This window comes from Mchenga conophoros, linkage group LG15 (genome assembly GCF_057382185.1).
Source record: "Mchenga conophoros isolate Kocher_MC1m ecotype Shallow Benthic linkage group LG15, M_conophoros_male_GT1.1, whole genome shotgun sequence".
Lineage (NCBI taxonomy): Eukaryota > Metazoa > Chordata > Actinopteri > Cichliformes > Cichlidae > Mchenga > Mchenga conophoros.
Genome location: NC_140540.1, coordinates 19,483,976 through 19,502,471, shown reverse-complemented (window position 1 = coordinate 19,502,471; position 18,496 = coordinate 19,483,976). Strand labels below are relative to the sequence as shown.

At 43.5% G+C, this 18,496-nt stretch overlaps 1 protein-coding gene across 2 annotated transcripts in view; it reads right to left on the bottom strand.

The window, feature by feature from the left end:
* Positions 1-18,496, bottom strand: part of LOC146558206 (exostosin-1) — a 353,884-nt gene that overhangs the window by 16,424 nt on the left and 318,964 nt on the right. For both annotated transcript variants that reach the window (XM_085246143.1, XM_085246142.1), the window contains one exon: positions 850-939. In XM_085246143.1, coding sequence (XP_085102269.1) covers positions 850-939 — 90 coding nt within the window. The remainder of the gene's footprint in view (positions 1-849; positions 940-18,496) is intronic.

Genomic DNA, 18,496 nt, shown 5'->3' with positions numbered 1-18,496 from the left:
CAGTTATTGAGTCAGCAAAGCTCTGGTGACTTTTATGCACTATGCACCTCAGCACTCGCAACCCCGCTCTTTAACTTTACATGCTCTGAGATGCTGTGGTTCCTAAACACTTCAACTTTTCAATAATACAACTTACAGCTGATTGTAGAATAACATAACCTGACTTCTTGCAAAGATTGCATTCTATTGCAGTACCACACCTTCACTAATGTTTGCAAAAAGCAGACTGCAAGAGCTTGAATTTATATACCTGTGGTAATGGAAAGTATAAACACCTGAATTCCAAGGTAAAGAAATAGCTAAATAATTTTGTCCACATAGTGTAACTTGAAAAGTGAATAATAGAAGATATACAATAAATCTGACAGCTCTATATTCTTCACCATGATTGTCAGCTAATCATTGAAACTGTGACATTTTTCTTATTAGCCAAAGATTAAGGTTTAGATTTTTTAGTTTTTAATGTTTTCACATTTTTAAAATGCTAAATGAGTGAATGCTAGCTTAAGTCAGTTCAGTGAAATAATTTTGTAAAAGCAGACATTGTAACTGCTTTAATTACCTCCGTCTCAAATCAAAGACCAGTTTTCACTAAATATCTTTGAAAGTCATTGTTTAGGCTGAGAGTAAGAAAAAGGAATAGTTCTTCCATGTGTTTTTGCACAGCTATATTGAAGTGGCTTCTTTACTAACTTGGGATCTGAGGCTGATATCAGTGTTTGGTAACAATGTGCCTTGGGAGCATCGCTGTCTCACCTCATTTTGTTGATAAAGCACCAGTGTCTCAGTTCACCTGTATGTAAAACTTCAGTGTAGTCTCAGTTGGTTGATCAACTATCGTTAACTCACCTCATTGGTTGAGAGAACAGAGTCTTCATCCAGACTGAGGACTGCGTCGGTGATGATGGCGTCATGGGGGAAAAAACGACTGCTCATCGTCTACAGGCAGAGAGAGAGGAAGTAGTTTGCACTACTGTTAACTGACAAACTTTAAGGAGTCTGAGCTTTTTTAGGGATCAAAGAAACCTATAATACACATTATGTATTTTAAAGGTATAGAGTTGGTATAGCAATATAAAGAAATCGATAAAAAATAAAGGAAAAATAGTTTCACCACCCCAACCCCCAACTGTGTGTTTTATCATTCACTGTGCTCACTTAATAGGTTTTGTTTGAGTTCTGATCAATTCAGTGCCTAACAGAAAGCATGCAACAGGCCCTGATCCATTAGCCCAAAGATCGCTGCTGCTGATGTTATTGACTCATAATTAACGTGTGAATTATTTAACTGTTTGTGAGGAAAAGTAACAAGGGCATAAGTAATTGGTGAAAAATAGGTTCAGTTGAGGTTTCAAACAACCTGCTCCCGGGCTCAGCACTCAGGATCTTTCAAAATCAGTTATCTTAAATGTGAGTGGGTAGCAAAGAACGAACAAGTCAGTATGATGAACCCCAGACAAAGCATGTAATTTATACATTCACCGGCCACTTCATTAGTTGCACTTCTTTAACAGTCACAACTCATTTATGCATGTAAGCATGGTCCAAAAAATCAAAATGAGCAACAGAATGATGAATTACTCATACGTGGCATGGTTGCTGGTGCCAGACAGGCTGATCTTAATACTTCAGGCAGTGCTGAAAATGTCCCTACGGTGATTTAGCACACAAACATCTCTAGGGTTTACAGAGAAGGGTCTGAAAAACAAAAATATCAACTGAGTGGCAGTTCTCTGGGTGAAACTGCCTTGTTGATCTCAGAGGTCACTACAAGGTCATTACAACCAATTTATGCAGAAGAGCATCTCTGATCACATGGCACCCCTAAACTTGAAGCAGATGGGCTACGAAAAGCAGAAGATCACAGGTTTGATGGTGAAGGTGTAATTGTGAGGGATATATTTTCTTGCCACACTTTGGGCACCTTACTGCCACTTGGGATGTCATCCAATGGAGGATTAAGATTATGTTTTAGCTGCAAATAAATCTGTAGCAACGGTTATGATCTCAAAATGGTCCAAAATCACTATAAGGAATGTTTCCAGCACTTAGTTGAATATATGCCATGAAGAAGGCACAAAGTGGCTGTTTGAGTGTATACAATATTCTCAACAAAAATAGTTAAATCCATAATATTAGCTCTGTAGCAACATATAGCGAGAAAATATATTTTTGCTTCATCTTTAACTCACCCAGAAAGATTATCTTTTCGACTGGAATTATCTAAAATGTGGTTGTGTAAAATTTGCAACCCTTACAGCTTCCTTTCAATTATTTCAAGATTTTATGTCACTGAAATGAAGTGTCATGCCACAGTGGTGATGTTTTACATGGATTCATGACCTAAAAAAGAAAAGTAAATTAAATTTACACCCCCAGGGGTAACATTAAGAGGCTTATTTTGTCAAGTAAGACCACAAATCTCCACAAGCTTAATGTCTACTTCCATTTCAGCCTAATGATCTGACGGATGCTGAGATGAAATTTATTAGGAAATTAAGCGTAACATCAAATGAATTTCAACACAAATCCCCGACATTCTTTCAAGTATTTGAGAATGCCACATCAAATTCTGCATTAAATCACTGCTTAAAGAAAGAACTCCTGGCAGAAAATGTGTTTTTCTTTGGATGGTTGCCCTATAATCAGGAGACATGTACCTTATTCAGTCAGGACAGTGTTCGCATTAGCCAACAGCTTCTCAATTTCCTCAGGAAAAGCCACATGGCAGTGAAACAAGTTGCTAAATTAACCACAAAAGCATGCCTGACAATCTGCTGCATTTTCCAGACTTAGTGGTGGGAATGTATTAAATCAAAGTTGCATGCACACATTTGCATAGTCAATGTGCATATAAATAGGCATGACAGTCTAATCTTGCATACAGTCTTTACATTTTTTCTTCACTACATTTCCAGCATCTGAAGGACATCATTTTCAAAATTTATTGCTTATTTTATCATCATTTTTCTTCTTTCTTCTTTCACTAAATTAGAAATATATTTCTTACACACACACACACACACACACACACATGCACATATTATGAATCGTCCTGGAAATCAACATTAACATATGCCAAAGCAAATTCATACAATTATGGTTGCAGATTCAGTAAGAAATTTGTCTCCTCCTGAAGTCAATATGGATTAAAAGTCAGAGAAAATATCACATCTGCATGTTTTATGGAAACTTAGGAAATACAATCTGCTTTCATTAATAAGGGCTGCAGTTGAAATCATTTTATCAAAACTTTTGCTCCTTTGTCCTGTGTAATTGGTCAGAATTGTGGTCCAACTATACTTGATTTTTCTTTTTTAAGTTTTTCACTCTTTTCAGTTTTAGATCTAAACTGTAATAAGTCAAGGACTATAGGACTGATTAACTTGCCACAATTTCATTGCAATCTATCCATTCACTGTTACATGTTTCCATCTCTACATGGAATTTAATTTGTCCACTACTTTAGTTTATGGCCAAATACAGTACACAAAAAAAGCGAATTTTAGTACTTCTGCATTTGTGCAAATTACCAGTTTGCTAACAGACTAAACTGATATGGTGAACATGTCGAATGTACATGCCATATCAATGTTAGCATATAGGTGATAGCATTTTAGCACTAAGCAGCATGACTGTAATCTCTTGAAGCCTCAGTCAGTCATGTACTGTGTGCAGGCAGGCAGGAATGGTGGCCCCAAAGTGTAGACTCCAGCAGGCAAACGTGAACTCAAAACTCAGCTTTATTTCCTGGATGGCAAAAAGAACAGAAAGCTAACTAAACTGGAAATATAAACCAAGCAAAAACAGGCTGATAGGCAGAACACACAGCATGGAATACTGGAGACCACAACACAGACAAAGGAAAACACAGGGCTTAAATACACAGAGGGAGCAATCAGGGAATGGGAGACAGGAGGGAAACACACCTGGGACAAATCAGGCCTAATGAGACAAGGGAACCAAAACCAGACACATTAACATAAGACACGGACCTTCAAAGTAAAACAGGAAACACGGACTGAACTTCCAGACACAGACTCACAAGCAGACACTGCACCATAGGGAACACAGAGATGTAGGACCAGGGCATACACAGAGACACACACTGGACACAGAACAGAGGGAGTATGGAAACCATAAGAACTACAAAATCACAAACTAAGAACAACTGGAGAAATAGAAATGCAAAACAGAAACCAAAACCCTCACAGTCATAAACCAAGATGAGAACACAAATAAAAGTACAAAACTGAAAACACTGGGTCAATGACCCAGGTACCCTAACACAGTCAGACAAGCCTGGAAACTAGTTATGACCGCCTGTCTATGTTGGTCACTAGAAAAATGGGCTGGTAACTGGTTGCTGGAGGTTGCTTGCTGGGTGAAATAATTCGTAAAGGGCTCCACCACCACCTATGTGATTGTTACAACTTAAATAAGTGTGACACAAAGCAGAAATGGAGAATGTTCACCTTCAAAGTAAAGGTTGTGCCTTATTGTTGCAACCACCACATTTCAAAAAGGAAAGCTTCTACTTTCACTTTTACACTTTTCACAGTTTTACTACAGCTTGGATAGTAGTTTGTGAGAGTTTGAAGCCAAGCTGGTGTCTTCCAAACAAAGTACTGGTGACCAATACAGCCTGCTAGCGACCTGCGCAATCTCAACGACATTTGTGTTGCAGCATCATATGTCTCTTTGTAGCCAATTTCAGCTAGTCCCACTAAAAAGCTACAGCAACCATTAGCCAGCTACAATTTTTCACTAGTAACTGGTGATTGCCATAGAATGACTGGGGCCTAAAACATGATTTAGAAAGATTAACACAGTAAATCTACTTTTTACATCTTAGCATTCACTGTATTTTACCATAGTTTTGTGTATAGTGCCCTCTATGCATCTATATAAAGACTTTATAAAAGTTTCTTTGGGCTGAAAATTGTCCAACTTAAGCTCAACTTAAACTTGCTTAAAACACAAAACAGTACCCTTCAGCAGTAGACATCGGTATTGGCACTAGCCCTCAAAACCTCTTACTGGCTAAAATTTACCACCCTTCCATCACACAACCATGCTTCCCTGTGGCTAGTGTCAATGCTTTTCTGCCTCTAGACAGAGATTAGATCCCACTTAAATCTCGGGCAGTTCAGTGGTCTGAACTTTATCTTTGTTGCTCTCGTTCCACTCATTTCCTCTCTTTATGTTTGCCATGACTTCTGTTACTTAAAGGATAGTCTTTGGAGATGTCTTTTCTGATTCTATGCCATTGATATATCAAGAAGTTTCTAAGTTAAAGTTAAAGGTCAAAGACCATGTGGGTATCTGAAAGATGATCATAACCTATCAACAGCCATTTTCTCTCATGATGAATAGTTTACTTGAAAAACAATAGTTATATTTGTAGTTTAAGAAGAGTTATACTATTGGTAATGAAGACTTTAATAAATCCCTCATCCCCATATCCAAACAATATTTCTGGTTATTTGCAATTTCGAACTGCAATAATATGCTAACAATGACTGTTTTTTTTACAATGTCATTACAATAATTTAAACAATAGGACTCAAAAGTACAAAGCTTTTCAAGGTTGTCAATAGTCAAGGTCAATAGTGTGTGAATGGGTGAATGACTGGATGTGTAAAGCGCTTTGGGGTCCTTAGGGACTAGTAAAGCGCTATATAAATACAGGCCATTTACCATATATATGTCAGGGTTCCTGGGTCGGTGACCCAGTGTTTTCAGTTCACACTCACTGTTTATCTACTGCCTGTTCCACTTCCTGTTTTATTGTGTTAGCCTTGGTCTGTGTGTATTATGTTCAATCCTCTTCCCATTATCATTAGTTCATTATGTTCAGCTGTGTACTCACCGGTCCCTCATTATCATCATTATCACCAGTCTGTGTATTTAAGCCCTCTGTTCTACCCATTCAGTGTCGGGTCATTGATGATGTTGTTTCTGTCGTGTGTTCCATCCAGTCAGTCAGTCTACCAGTCCGCTAAGTCCAGCCAGCCAGCCAGCCATCCATCCTATCATCTGTTGTCTACATATTCAATAAACCTCGTTCTGCACCACGAGTCCTGCATGTGGGTCATCCCTTCCTCGCCTCCGCACACGAGCCCTGACAGAATGACCCGACCCGTGCCAAGAAGACACGCTTTTGACCCAGCGGACTCGGACCTCTACGAGCGGCAGGAGGTAGCGCTCTCCTTGTGGGCTGAAAAACTCAAGGAGAGACAGCGGCTCTTCGCGGAGCGAGAGCACGTCTTCGAGGGCACTCGCTTGGCTCTGGGCGGGCTTCGGAGACGCCGCGTTCCCCCACCTGCTGCCTCACCTGCACCGGAGCATCTGCCGCGGAGAGTGGACGTTTCACGCCGCGCTTCGGCCGCTCCCTCTCTCGCCACTCCGCTCCACGCTCACACATCACCTGCCTCATTCACCGGACCTTCAACCTCGTCACGGCACAGCGGCTCCGTCTTCCACCTCGGCTCAACAGAGGCTCCCGTGCCAGAGGCTCGGACGTGTACCCCGCCCGCTTCCTCCTCCCGGAGAAATCGGCGCACACGCCGCCATAAAACGGACCACTTTCAGCCACTCCCGATGGTGAGCTCCAGTGACTGTTTTTCGCACTCACCATCTGATTATTCACTCAAAACGCACAATAACCCCATCTCTGATTCGTGGGATGTTTCCCTCCTGGAAGATTCTGTGGACTGGGAAGATTTGTTCTGCTCTGCTCTCCCAAAGACTGTAAATAGTGGTGGCAGGAAAACCAGAACAATCTCCAATAAACCTGCTAACATCACACACCCAGTCATTATCTCCACTCCCGTCAGTCAGTCTACCCCCACACCAGTGCCAGCTCCCAGGAGGAGGGCAGCTGCGACCCAGTCTACCGCCACACCCGCTTCGGTTTCTCGAGTGGGGGTGACTGGTGTCCAGCCACCTCCCGTGCCTGTCCCAGCACCTAGGCTGAGGACGGCCAGGATCCAGCCTGACCCCCCTAGAGACTCAGCTGAGGCTCTCCAGCCAGTGCCCTCACGCTCTGGAGGCACGGAAGAGCTAATCAGTCCACCACTTCATCCACCTCCTGACCCAGCCTTTCACGCACTAGCTTTATCCCTGGTTAGGCTGGCTGAAGTGTCCCCTGCTCAGGCACCGGCCTTACTAGCTCAGGCTGTAGCTTTATCTCCCTCATTAGCTCAGTCTGTAGCCCAGCCATTAGCCACACCAACCTCAGCTCCGTCGTCAGCCTCACCTGCTGTTCAGCTTCCAGCCCCGTCAGTTCACTCACCTGCTCTCCAGTCCGCTCCTGTCCAGTCACCCGTAGCTCAGTCTCCTGTCCAGTCACCCGTAGCTCAGTCTCCTCCTGTCCAGTCACCCGTAGCTCAGTCGCCTCCTGTCCAGTCACCCGTAGCTCAGTCGCCTCCTGTCCAGTCACCAGTAGCCCAGTCGCCTCCTGTCCAGTCACCAGTAGCCCAGTCGCCTCCTGTCCAGTCACCAGTAGTCCAGTCGCCCGTCCACCAACCTGTTCAGTACCCAGAGCCTGCTGTGAGCTACCCTGCTGCCCAGCCAGGGGTTTCCGCACCCGCTGGCCCGGCCGCTCCTCAGCCAGGGGTTTCCGCACCCGCTGGCCCGGCCGCTCCTCAGCCAGGGGTTTCCGCACCCGCTGGCCCTGTCCTGTGTGTGCCAGGGGCTCCAGTGCCCACTGGTTCTGAGACCGTTTTCGCTGGAGGGCCCGAGGAGCCCGTCCGGCAACCTTCCTCGTCAGCTGGGGGTTCAGGAGAACCGCACCAGCCTCATGCCTCGTCAGCTGGAGGGCCCGAGGAGCCCGTCCGGCAACCTTCCTCGTCAGCTGGGGGTTCAGGAGAACCGCACCAGCCTCATGCCTCGTCAGCTGGAGGGCCCGAGGAGCCCGTCCGGCAACCTTCCTCGTCAGCTGGGGGTTCAGGAGAACCGCACCAGCCTCATGCCTCGTCGGCTGGAGGGCCCGAGGAGCCCGTCCGGCAACCTTCCTCGTCAGCTGGGGGTTCAGGAGAACCGCACCAGCCTCATGCCTCGTCGGCTGGAGGGCCCGAGGAACCCGTCCGGCAACCTTCCTCGTCAGCTGGGGGTTCAGGAGAACCGCACCAGCCTCATGCCTCGTCGGCTGGAGGGCCCGAGGAACCCGTCCGGCAACCTTCTTCGTCAACTGGGGGTTCAGGGGAACCGCACCAGCCTCATGCCTCGCTGTCACCTAGCTCTGCTTCTGCCTCGCCTGGTCCGGCCTCAGACCCTGCCTCTGCCTCGCCTGGCCCGGCCTCAGACCCTGCCTCTGCCTCGTCTGGCCCTGCCTCGGAGCCTTCGTCCTCGTCTGGCCCGGCCTCGGAGCCTTCGTCCTCGTCTGGCCCAGCCTCGACTTTGGCTTTTATTTCGCCTGCTGCAGCTCTGGCCTGTGCTTCGCCTGATCCTGCCTCGTCTGGTCCTGTGCCCACCGGGCCATGGCCAGCACGCCTAAAACTGGAGAGCCGCCGCTGCCTTCCGCGCGGCCGGCCCCCTGAACTGCTCCGTCTCCTCCGCCGCCGCCGCCGCTGCCTTCCGCGCGGCCGGCCCCCGGACCGCCTTCGCCTGAGTGGCCGCCGTTGCCTTCCGCACGGCCGGCCCCCGGACCGCCTTCGCCTGAGTGGCCGCCGTTGCCTTCCGCACGGCCGGCCTCCGGACCGCCTTCGCCTGAGTGGCCGCCGTTGCCTTCCGCACGGCCGGCTTCCGGACCGCCTTCGCCTGGGTAGCCGCCGTTGCCTTCCGCACTGCCGGCCTCCCGAACTGTGTCCACGTCACCGCCGTTGCCTTCCGCACGGCCGGCCTCCGGACCGCCTTCACCTTCGCCTGACTGGCCGCCGTTGCCTTCCGCACTGCCGGCCTCCCGAACTGTGTCCACGTCACCGCCGTTGCCTTCCGCACGGTCGGTCCGCAGGAACAGTCTCGCCTCGGGCCACGTGGCCGCCCACCCGAACTGTCTCTGTGTGGCCTCCGTCCCTCCGTCCTGGGCCCCCTCCGCCCGCCCTGTTCTGGTTCTTTTTCGTTTGGCTGTCGGGTGCCGGCCTTTGAAGGGGGGGGTCCTGTCAGGGTTCCTGGGTCGGTGACCCAGTGTTTTCAGTTCACACTCACTGTTTATCTACTGCCTGTTCCACTTCCTGTTTTATTGTGTTAGCCTTGGTCTGTGTGTATTATGTTCAATCCTCTTCCCATTATCATTAGTTCATTATGTTCAGCTGTGTACTCACCGGTCCCTCATTATCATCATTATCACCAGTCTGTGTATTTAAGCCCTCTGTTCTACCCATTCAGTGTCGGGTCATTGATGATGTTGTTTCTGTCGTGTGTTCCGTCCAGTCAGTCAGTCTACCAGTCCGCTAAGTCCAGCCAGCCAGCCATCCATCCTATCATCTGTTGTCTACATATTCAATAAACCTCGTTCTGCACCACGAGTCCTGCATGTGGGTCATCCCTTCCTCGCCTCCGCACACGAGCCCTGACAATATAATAAAGTCAAAGTCAAAGTCAGCTGAGTATTGTGCAGTAAAAAAGGGGAAAAAACAGCCATGTGTTAGTCATGTGTTTGCGCTGACACTGACATAAATGGGGTTAAAAAGCCACTAAACTATAATTTAAATGAAAGAGAAATGTAATTACTTCTGTAATTAATTACCTCTGCCTGTAGTGATAAAGCCAAAGAAAAAAAGGCCCCAACAACAGGCCTTAACAGAAGCCATTTTGACATGGCATTGCAGGGCAAAATTAATAACATCAATTATGGCCCTGTTCCATTTACATGGGCCAAGATGTGACACACTTAATAGAATGTGCCCATAATTAATTTAAACAATTATGCCTGTGTTTACCCTGCTATGACAATCAAAAAAGGCTCACAGTTTCCTACTTCTCAGCATACCGTTGTTGTAATTTGATGACTCTCAACTTTACGATTCTTATGGAAAACGAGTTGAGTCACGTTGAGTCGACCCGAGTAGGTACTAATTCAGTTCCCTCTTACCACTATCATAAACCTTTGGAAACTCCTCATAATAAACCCACAACAACAGTAGAAAATGAAGTTGGGAGTTTTTGTTGAACTGATAGAGACCAAAAGTATCGTGACCTCTGTACAATGACAGCACTTGTTCTTTTGGCTCTATGATAAGACAGATGTCTTGTTTTCTGGAGATTTGATGTAGTAGAAGATTTATAAAACTATGCTACATTACACCTTCATTATAGGAACATGCCTGCTGTCACATGTGTATTCACCAACTCTCTGATATCAAGTGATATTCCAAAATAAATATAGCTATATTTATATTGTCATTATTTTTGCACACGCTGGTCTGATAAATCCTGGAACACCACCCACACTGGGAAAAAAATCCTCAGTAATGGCTCAGGGACAAAGAGCACAGGGCATTTACCTGGCCTTCATAACCTCCAGGTACCAAACCCGCTTGAGCAGAAGCTGTAGATGAAGCCCAATCCATGGTGGCGTCACCTCACAACAGGACTCAAAGGACCTAATATTCTAGTCCCAGACTGCACCAGAGGATGAGAGCATGTGTCCATGCCTCACAATAAATACTTTTTGTGCAGTTTTTGATCACTTTGAACACTTCTATTTTATGCTCCTTCGCTGTAATTTAAATGCACAACTAAGAAATGAGGACCGATTTTCAAGATGAACTTATAAACATAAAATTCATTGCTTGAAGGCAGGAGAGGTGATATTAAGAGTACATCGATAAAGCTGTAGTCAACATATAACCAGCAGCAGAGGGGAGTATATTGACCACTTCTTTGATCATATTGATTTGTCTGTCATAAATGCTTATCAAGGAGGTCTAATGACGAGGAGCCACTTGTTTCTGATCAACCAGTAATTTTCTCTTTAAGCATATTGCAGTGCTTAACTAGTTGGTGAGTAAACAAAACAAAGACAATAATTTGCAGAAACTACTTAAAGAACTACTTTTCCTAAGTCATCTGACCTTAATCCCATTGATCATTTATGAGCGACACTTGGACACTAAGAGAGCAGAGAATTTCTGATGTCACATGTTGTCACAAGTCAACATGGCCTACCGTACAGCACATAATTGTGGAATTCATGCAGTGAAAATCAACTGAATTATAATCAAACCCAAAATGAAAGCATGACTGTCAATAGTGGTCTCTGACCTTTGGACGCCATGTTAACATATAGCAATAACATTTCCTACAAACTGCTGTCATGGAAGCAAATTTGGATGCACACTGTACTGCCAAAAGTATTTAATCGTCTGCCTTCACATTCTTATGAACTTAAGTAACATCCCATTCTTAGTCCATATGGTTTAATGTTGCTTCACCATTTGCAGATATAAGAGTTTCAATTATTCTTTGCTTTCCACAATGTGGTTTTGTTCACCCCACCCCCTTACTTTAGTGTTACCAGTAACACGTTTTTAGTTTTAACAGCTCTTAAATTAACATAACAAACATTTTTCATCACCAAATTCAGTTAAGTGGGTCGTTCAGTGGGTCTTTCATTTATTTGCTCATTCAGTGGGCCAAACGGGGTGGAGGTGGATTCAGAATCAGAATCAGAATCAGAAAGGGTTTTATTGCCAAATGTTGAGCGGGTTTACAACATTAGGAAATTGCTGCGGTGCTTCAGTGCAAACATACTGTTATAAATACTGTTATTATTCCCATTCATTTCCTATGGCAGTCACCTTTGACTGGAAACACCACAGAGTTTCTGGTCAAACAAAGTTTATTAAAACACTCAAAATTCAGTGAAAGAGGTGCTCATCACTTTTTTATATATTCAAGTGCATAGTGTGGAGGATGTCATGAGGCCTTGAGGCAATCAGATGTAAAACACCATATTTTAATTTGTAAATCGGTCAGATTTGACCCGAACAAGCAAGGTTGTGTTCATGTGAATTTTTGGTGCAGCACTTTCTTTGCAACCAATCTTACCCAACTACAGCCAGTAACTTCCAGCAAAAACTTGCCAACTGGTCAAGAAATACATATTTTTTCCATAGTAACCATAGTTTCCCAATTGGTTGTTGACCAGTCCCAAATCTATGAGGGTCTACTTAAATTTAATTAAAATGAGCTCATTTAAGTATGAGAACTTCTCAGAAATAATCAAGTAAATTAAAGAGTCGTTTGAATACTTACTGAAAGGTGACTCTGAACGTACTTGAGAAAAAATAACACTGAAGGTAAGCGCAGGACAGAGGTTGAGGATAGAGAGAGAAAGACTGAAGGAGAGAGGGGAAGTAAAAGCTTGTAGATGGAGTGCATCCACTCAGCATTACAGAGTAGATACACTCATAACCAACAGCAAATTACTCTGCTGCTGTGCTCTGCTGAGGCAAATGACAAACTTTCTCTCTCTCTATGTGTGTGTGTGTGTGTATTGTTGCTACAGAGGGAGCAAACACAGCGTGCACTTGGAAGGAAATACTGTGAAGAGCATCTGTCTGGGCTGCATGACAATATACCACATGTCTAATTATAGGACCACACATACACATGGTCGCTGAGATGCGTTTTACTGTCACCAGCGGAGACATTGTTCTTTCATTTCAAGAGGGAGACATTTACATGAAAACAAACAGAAGCAATTAGACGACTAAGAGATTGACATAGAGAGAGAAACATGCTGGCATGTATGGAGGCTTCATTTAGTAAGTGAGTATCTGACTTAGTGCATTTTAAGAAGCTCAGTTGGTTAAAGTATTTAAAAAATGTGACATTTTTCTTCTGTTTATTAAATATACCGTAACAACTATGAGTTTTTACAGCATGTATATGTAGATAGAGGCAGAGTACAACCCAGTAATATTGCAAATGAGAACAAACGAAACAAAGTCACACTCTTGGCTTTGCTCTAATATCTAACAATCAAAGCTCACACTGCTTCAAATTTATCATTAAGAGTCTATTTAAACTTGAAATAGCACTGGATTAGAATTTAGTTGACAAAGGAAAAGAGCATTATACATCATTCCCTCCCTCTGCTGCATGATCATAGGACTTCAGGTAGGATTAAATGAAAATATACTCAATATCTGCTTTTAATTAAACCTAGAACTTGGTGTGGAAAACAGATATAATGAGGTTCATTCATGTTTCTCTTTTTTTTTCATTCCAAGGACATTACAGTGGTGTTAATGAGAGAAGGGAGACCTTTTTCACTCTTTCTTTACATATTTTATCCTTCTAATCAAGTGATTAAAGCAGGCTACATATAAAAGACAGACTTAGACTGACATCACCTACCCCGTCTTTAACTGATGACGTAGGAACCCTGCTTCCAGGGGCCTGTTCTTCGTACCTCGCTAAGTAAGTTAGCTGGATTAGATTGTTGACGATTTCGCGTGATCTTGGATCGTTCGGTTCCCCGAAGCTCATCCGGGACTTGCTGTCATAGCAACAGAGCCGTAAGCGTAAACCTGCTCGGGAGCAGGTTTACTTTATGTAAACAGGATTAGATCGCGGCCACGCAGGTATGTCCGCTTCATTTATACGAAAGCAACAGCGATAAATAAATAACATCAATGTAACTGAAGATAATGCAGCACTTGATCCTTTTATTGATGTCACACAGATACATACAGGTCATTTCCTAAAAAAGGGAAATGTACTATTAACATTCTATTACATGTATGTGATTATTACAGATGTAATTCATATTTCAGAGTAGTAATTGTAAATTACTTCGTGTAATCAAGATGAGAGACCACGGCTATAAAAGCCAAGGTGGATTTGGGAAGCCTGTCGCAGCCATGTCCTGTCCGTTTACGCGAGCAACCCATTGCGGAAGGTGCAAGATTGATAAGGAGAGTCCTCAGAATTCAGCGTATATTGCGGGACAGACAGGATCCTTTAGCTCAGCGCGACAGTGTGCTCATTGAGAGATATCGATTTTCCCATGAGGATATTATTTACTTAACCAACTTGTTGACGAGGGGGTGCAGGACCACCACCTGTCTTTTTTTGCTCTGCCCTTTTCTTGGTTGCTGTTATAAACAAACAAACAGATTATTTCAGGGTCTCTTTCCAAGAGACGAAAAGCAATATAAGTGATAAATATTACCATTCTATAGAATATTCTTATATTTCACTTTTACTTGTTCCCATGTTCTAGTGGGTCCTGTTGTGGCTCTAATGTGAAAGAGGATATAATATAACAATATAATATAATGTAATATAATATTGGATAATATAGTGTAATATAATAAATCTACCCTACCGCCTACTGGTGTTGGCCAGAGGGGCCGATGGCGCGATATGGCAGCCTCGCTTCTGTCAGTCTGCCCCAGGGCAGCTGTGGCTACAACCGTAGCTGCCTCCACCAGTGTGTGAATGTGAGAGTGAATGAATAGTGGCATTGTAAAGCGCTTTGGGTGCCTTGAAAAGCGCTATATAAATCCAATATATTATTATTATTATTATTAAATTACTTACGAGTTTAATTTGTCAGCAACTTTCTGCCAGCCCTCTCTCCTTGCTTTTGCAGCCTTTGCAGTGTTCCCTTGCGTTCTGATTAAACTCTGAAACTCCTGAAATCCCTCACTCAGGAGTTCTTGCTCTGCTGCCGAAAAATACCGAGCCGAGCGCGCTCCTTCGACATTTTCGCCGACCAATCAGAGGGTTGCCGATCAATGTTTCTACTATCGATGCGTAGCCCCTTTTACGACACCCAGTGATGTCACATTACTGCGTCCAGCTGTACTAATCGTCAACGGAAGGTGTGTTCGGAGAACCGGATTAGCGAGCTCACGGTTAGCGCGATGGTTTGATCTTGGATGTGTCATTTGATCTTGGATGTAGTGAGCGACGTACGAAGAACGGGCCCCAGGTCCAAACTGCTCTGTGTTTATTAAAGGTGTTGTGTTTTTAACGTTTTAATGCTTTGTATCTTGTTCTGTTAGATCTGAACAAGCCCCTAAAAACAGTCAGTGATCACTGTCGGCCTCTTTCGGTTTTTATTACCACTGTTCATTTTGAAGCTCAGTTTTTAAAACCTTACGTGTAACTACAGCCCAGCCCATGCAGCAGTATATTAATGACTAACCTCATACTGTGGATGGATTATCTCAGTTGTTCTCCTGACTGAAGTTTTGTCCGTTTACAGCATCCTGCCATGAAATTGCATTTGTCCCTAACCGTTGGGAACCCTCACGTTAACTTTTATCAAGTGGAAAAAGGTTAACGTTCACCCTCAAGCTTCACTGTGTTTATGTTATTCTAACATATCTGTGTCGCTAGTGATCACGTAGCAAATCATTATATACCAGCTAGCCAAACTTCAGTAACCCTACAAAAGTCACTGCTGTTTAGTTTTCTGTCTTCGTTTATGTTGGAAGTGATAGCAGAGCTGTACATTTAAAAATTTCAGAAATCTCTCAGTCAGAACATGGTATATTATGATAAACTAGTGAGCTAACTCCCTGCTAACTTCAAACTCCATTAAATTTAATAAATTCTTTTTTCGTGGCTGCCTGGATGTTAAAGTTAATTGTTACACCTGGTAAAGCAGCAATGCTGATCGTTTTATTAAAGACGAAAGACTTTAGACAGTTTGAAACTCTCAGTGATGCCACAGAGTTTGTTTGACTTTGGGACCTGAAGCGGAGTTTGGACCCAACACAGGCAGCTGTAGCCGTCTGCTGAAAGGAGTCAGTGAACTGGAGCTGAGCAGACACTGTGTTTGTGCTGTTGGCACTTTTTGGAGCATTTTAATGACATTGCCTGAAAAATGATATGGGTTGCTGTTTGCTACAGTCTGTTTAACAAGTTTGTGTTTCATTTTTTGTGTTTGAAAATGTAATATTTTGTCAGTCTGTTATTTAGTACTAATTAGCAGGTAGTTGTTTCTGTGTTTTCACCCATATGCCAATGTTGAGGCTTCAAAATGCAGATTCACAAACCAACATTACAATGTCACAGTGGCAATACTCATTTTTTACATGTTTTACAGGGCTATGAGGCTTTAAACAAGGGACTTGTAATTAATATGGACCCAATAAATGTGGCAGGATTTGATTTAACACTATGTCAACCCAGCCTAAAAACTACAATCTACAATTACATCATTTTGGGTTTGATATTTTTAGATTAAGAGTCCCAGTCTCTGATTACAGTTCAGAACAAAAAGCTTGAAAGCTTGAAAAGAAAGCGACTCGAGTTTTTCTAGGTTTTGAAGATCCATGAGACGTCTTCACATTCTTCAGCTCTTGGGTGGTCCGCTGGGGTTTATTATGTGTGAATATCCCTCAGTTATTCCAGAACTGAAGAAGCACAAACAAAATAAAACAAACAAACAAAACAAACCCACTCTGAAAACATGTGGTGTGCTTTAAAACACAATGCAACCACATGCTTATTTATTTCCAATCAAAACTATAACCTTTTCTTAATTTTAAACAAGTGCTGTGAGTGCCAAAGCAAAATCGATAAAAACGAACAGTGTGTGTGAGGTTGTTTTTCTTCCAGAACAGGAAGAAATGCAATAATTTTATACCAAGCGATATATCTTATCGCTTTCCTGTTGTTCAACAAGGAAATGAGTGAGTTTTTAACACTACCAGATGTGAAGAAACTAGCAGGACATAATCAGGACCAAAGAGACATCCACACATTCCTGTAGAGTGTAAATCAGCAACAGTAACTGAAAACATCTGTGATGTAAATCAGGGTCTTTAAAACCCATCTGACTAAACCAATTCAAAAGTCTGTAATGCATTATTATTAGTAGTAGTATATGTAGTGTGAGAAAGACTGCTTGCTTTAGTGTTAGGAGCAGCAGTCTTATGGTCACTAATAATGGTGATATGTAGTCATTTCATACTCGCTGTAGGGTAGATGGTTGGTGTATTTCAGCTTCACTGAGCCATAATCCTGACCCACTCTTGTATTTATTTTGCTGTTAATATAATAACAATATATAAGACTGAGAACATCTGGCATCCCCAGAGGTATTTTGCTGCATTTACTGAATCATTAATCATGGACCGAGACTCTAAACAGAGCAAAATTCCTCGCTGCAAAACACTAAACACATATTAAAGACTCATTTTTAAAATCAGAGACTATTGTTGCAATGAGAGTGTATTTGGTCTACAGCAACGTTTAAGTAATGCTTCTAAAGTTCTCCAATGATTCCAGCAGAACATTCCATCGTTAACCATACAGGGGTAGAATTATCTTATGATTTGTGGTGATAAAGTTTTTCATTCATTTAAAAGTGAATGATATCTTTTCCAAGAATCTTCATCATCTTAAAGATGTCGAAGAAGCTCCTTTAAGCAATTATTTTGGTGTTCCTCCACCTCCAAAGAAATGTCAGAAGGAGTCCAAACCGCAAAAGAAGCGCATATTCTCAGAAAAGTGGTTGCAGGAGGTGAGCTGGCTTCAAACAAATGATGAACGCACAGAGATCTGGTGCAGAATATGCCGTGAAAATCCCACTCTAGCGGACAAAAGCAGTGCCTTTTATATGTCTGTGAAGGTTCTCAGTCATCCAGGTCATTGCAGTCAAAGGAGCTTGCAAAGAAAAGCGTCTGGACTTCTTTAAGTTGCTTAAAGACGTTTCACCTCTCATCCGAGAAGCTTCTTCAGTTCTACGGACAAGGCGTTCTGGGCATGCGGTACAGTGTAGCGAGGAATGCCCAGACCTCTACATGCATGGCACAACATAGAAGAGCCACCTCCACGGGACAGAACTCAGCAGTCCATCTGCATCTTAAGGATAAAGGACACTCTTTCGAGGATGCCAATGTTCACATTTTGGACAGAGAGGACAGATGGTTTGAAAGAGGAGTGAAAGAAGCCATCTATGTCCACTGTGAGCGACCATCTTTGAACAGAGGCGGTGGTTTACGACACCAACTCTCTGCCATCTATAATCCAGTTTTGAGTTCCCTCCCCAGACGCCTTAACGCCCACTCACATCCTGGGCCATCTGACCTCAGGAAATCACATGATAAGGTGGGGCCAGGTATCACAATGAGCTCACCTGAAACCCTGGCTGATTGGGACCCACACCCAGTTTCACACCTTGGCTCATGTGATTAGAGGATCATCAGGGGATCCTTTTGTCCCTCTTTGGGGGGAAACTCCCACTAGGTTTAAATCTGGGACTCCCCACCATTTGACCTTAGAACTGAAGAAGCTTCTCGGATGAGAGGTGAAACGTCTTCAAGCAACTTAAACAAGTCCAGGCGCTTTTCTTTCCAAGCTCCTTTGACAGTGCCTTTTATATGTACGCAAACGCGCATTGAAACTTCTTATCTGGTGCGCGTCTTTTATTTTGACAGCGCATGCGCACCTGCGGACCACTTATGTGCACTCCTGTTTATTAATCATAAAAGATTACTGACAGTTATGCCTCACAGGCCTAGAACCTATTGAACAGCCTCCAGCAATCTCCAGTCAATATGAAAATGTGTTCCTCAACTGGCTG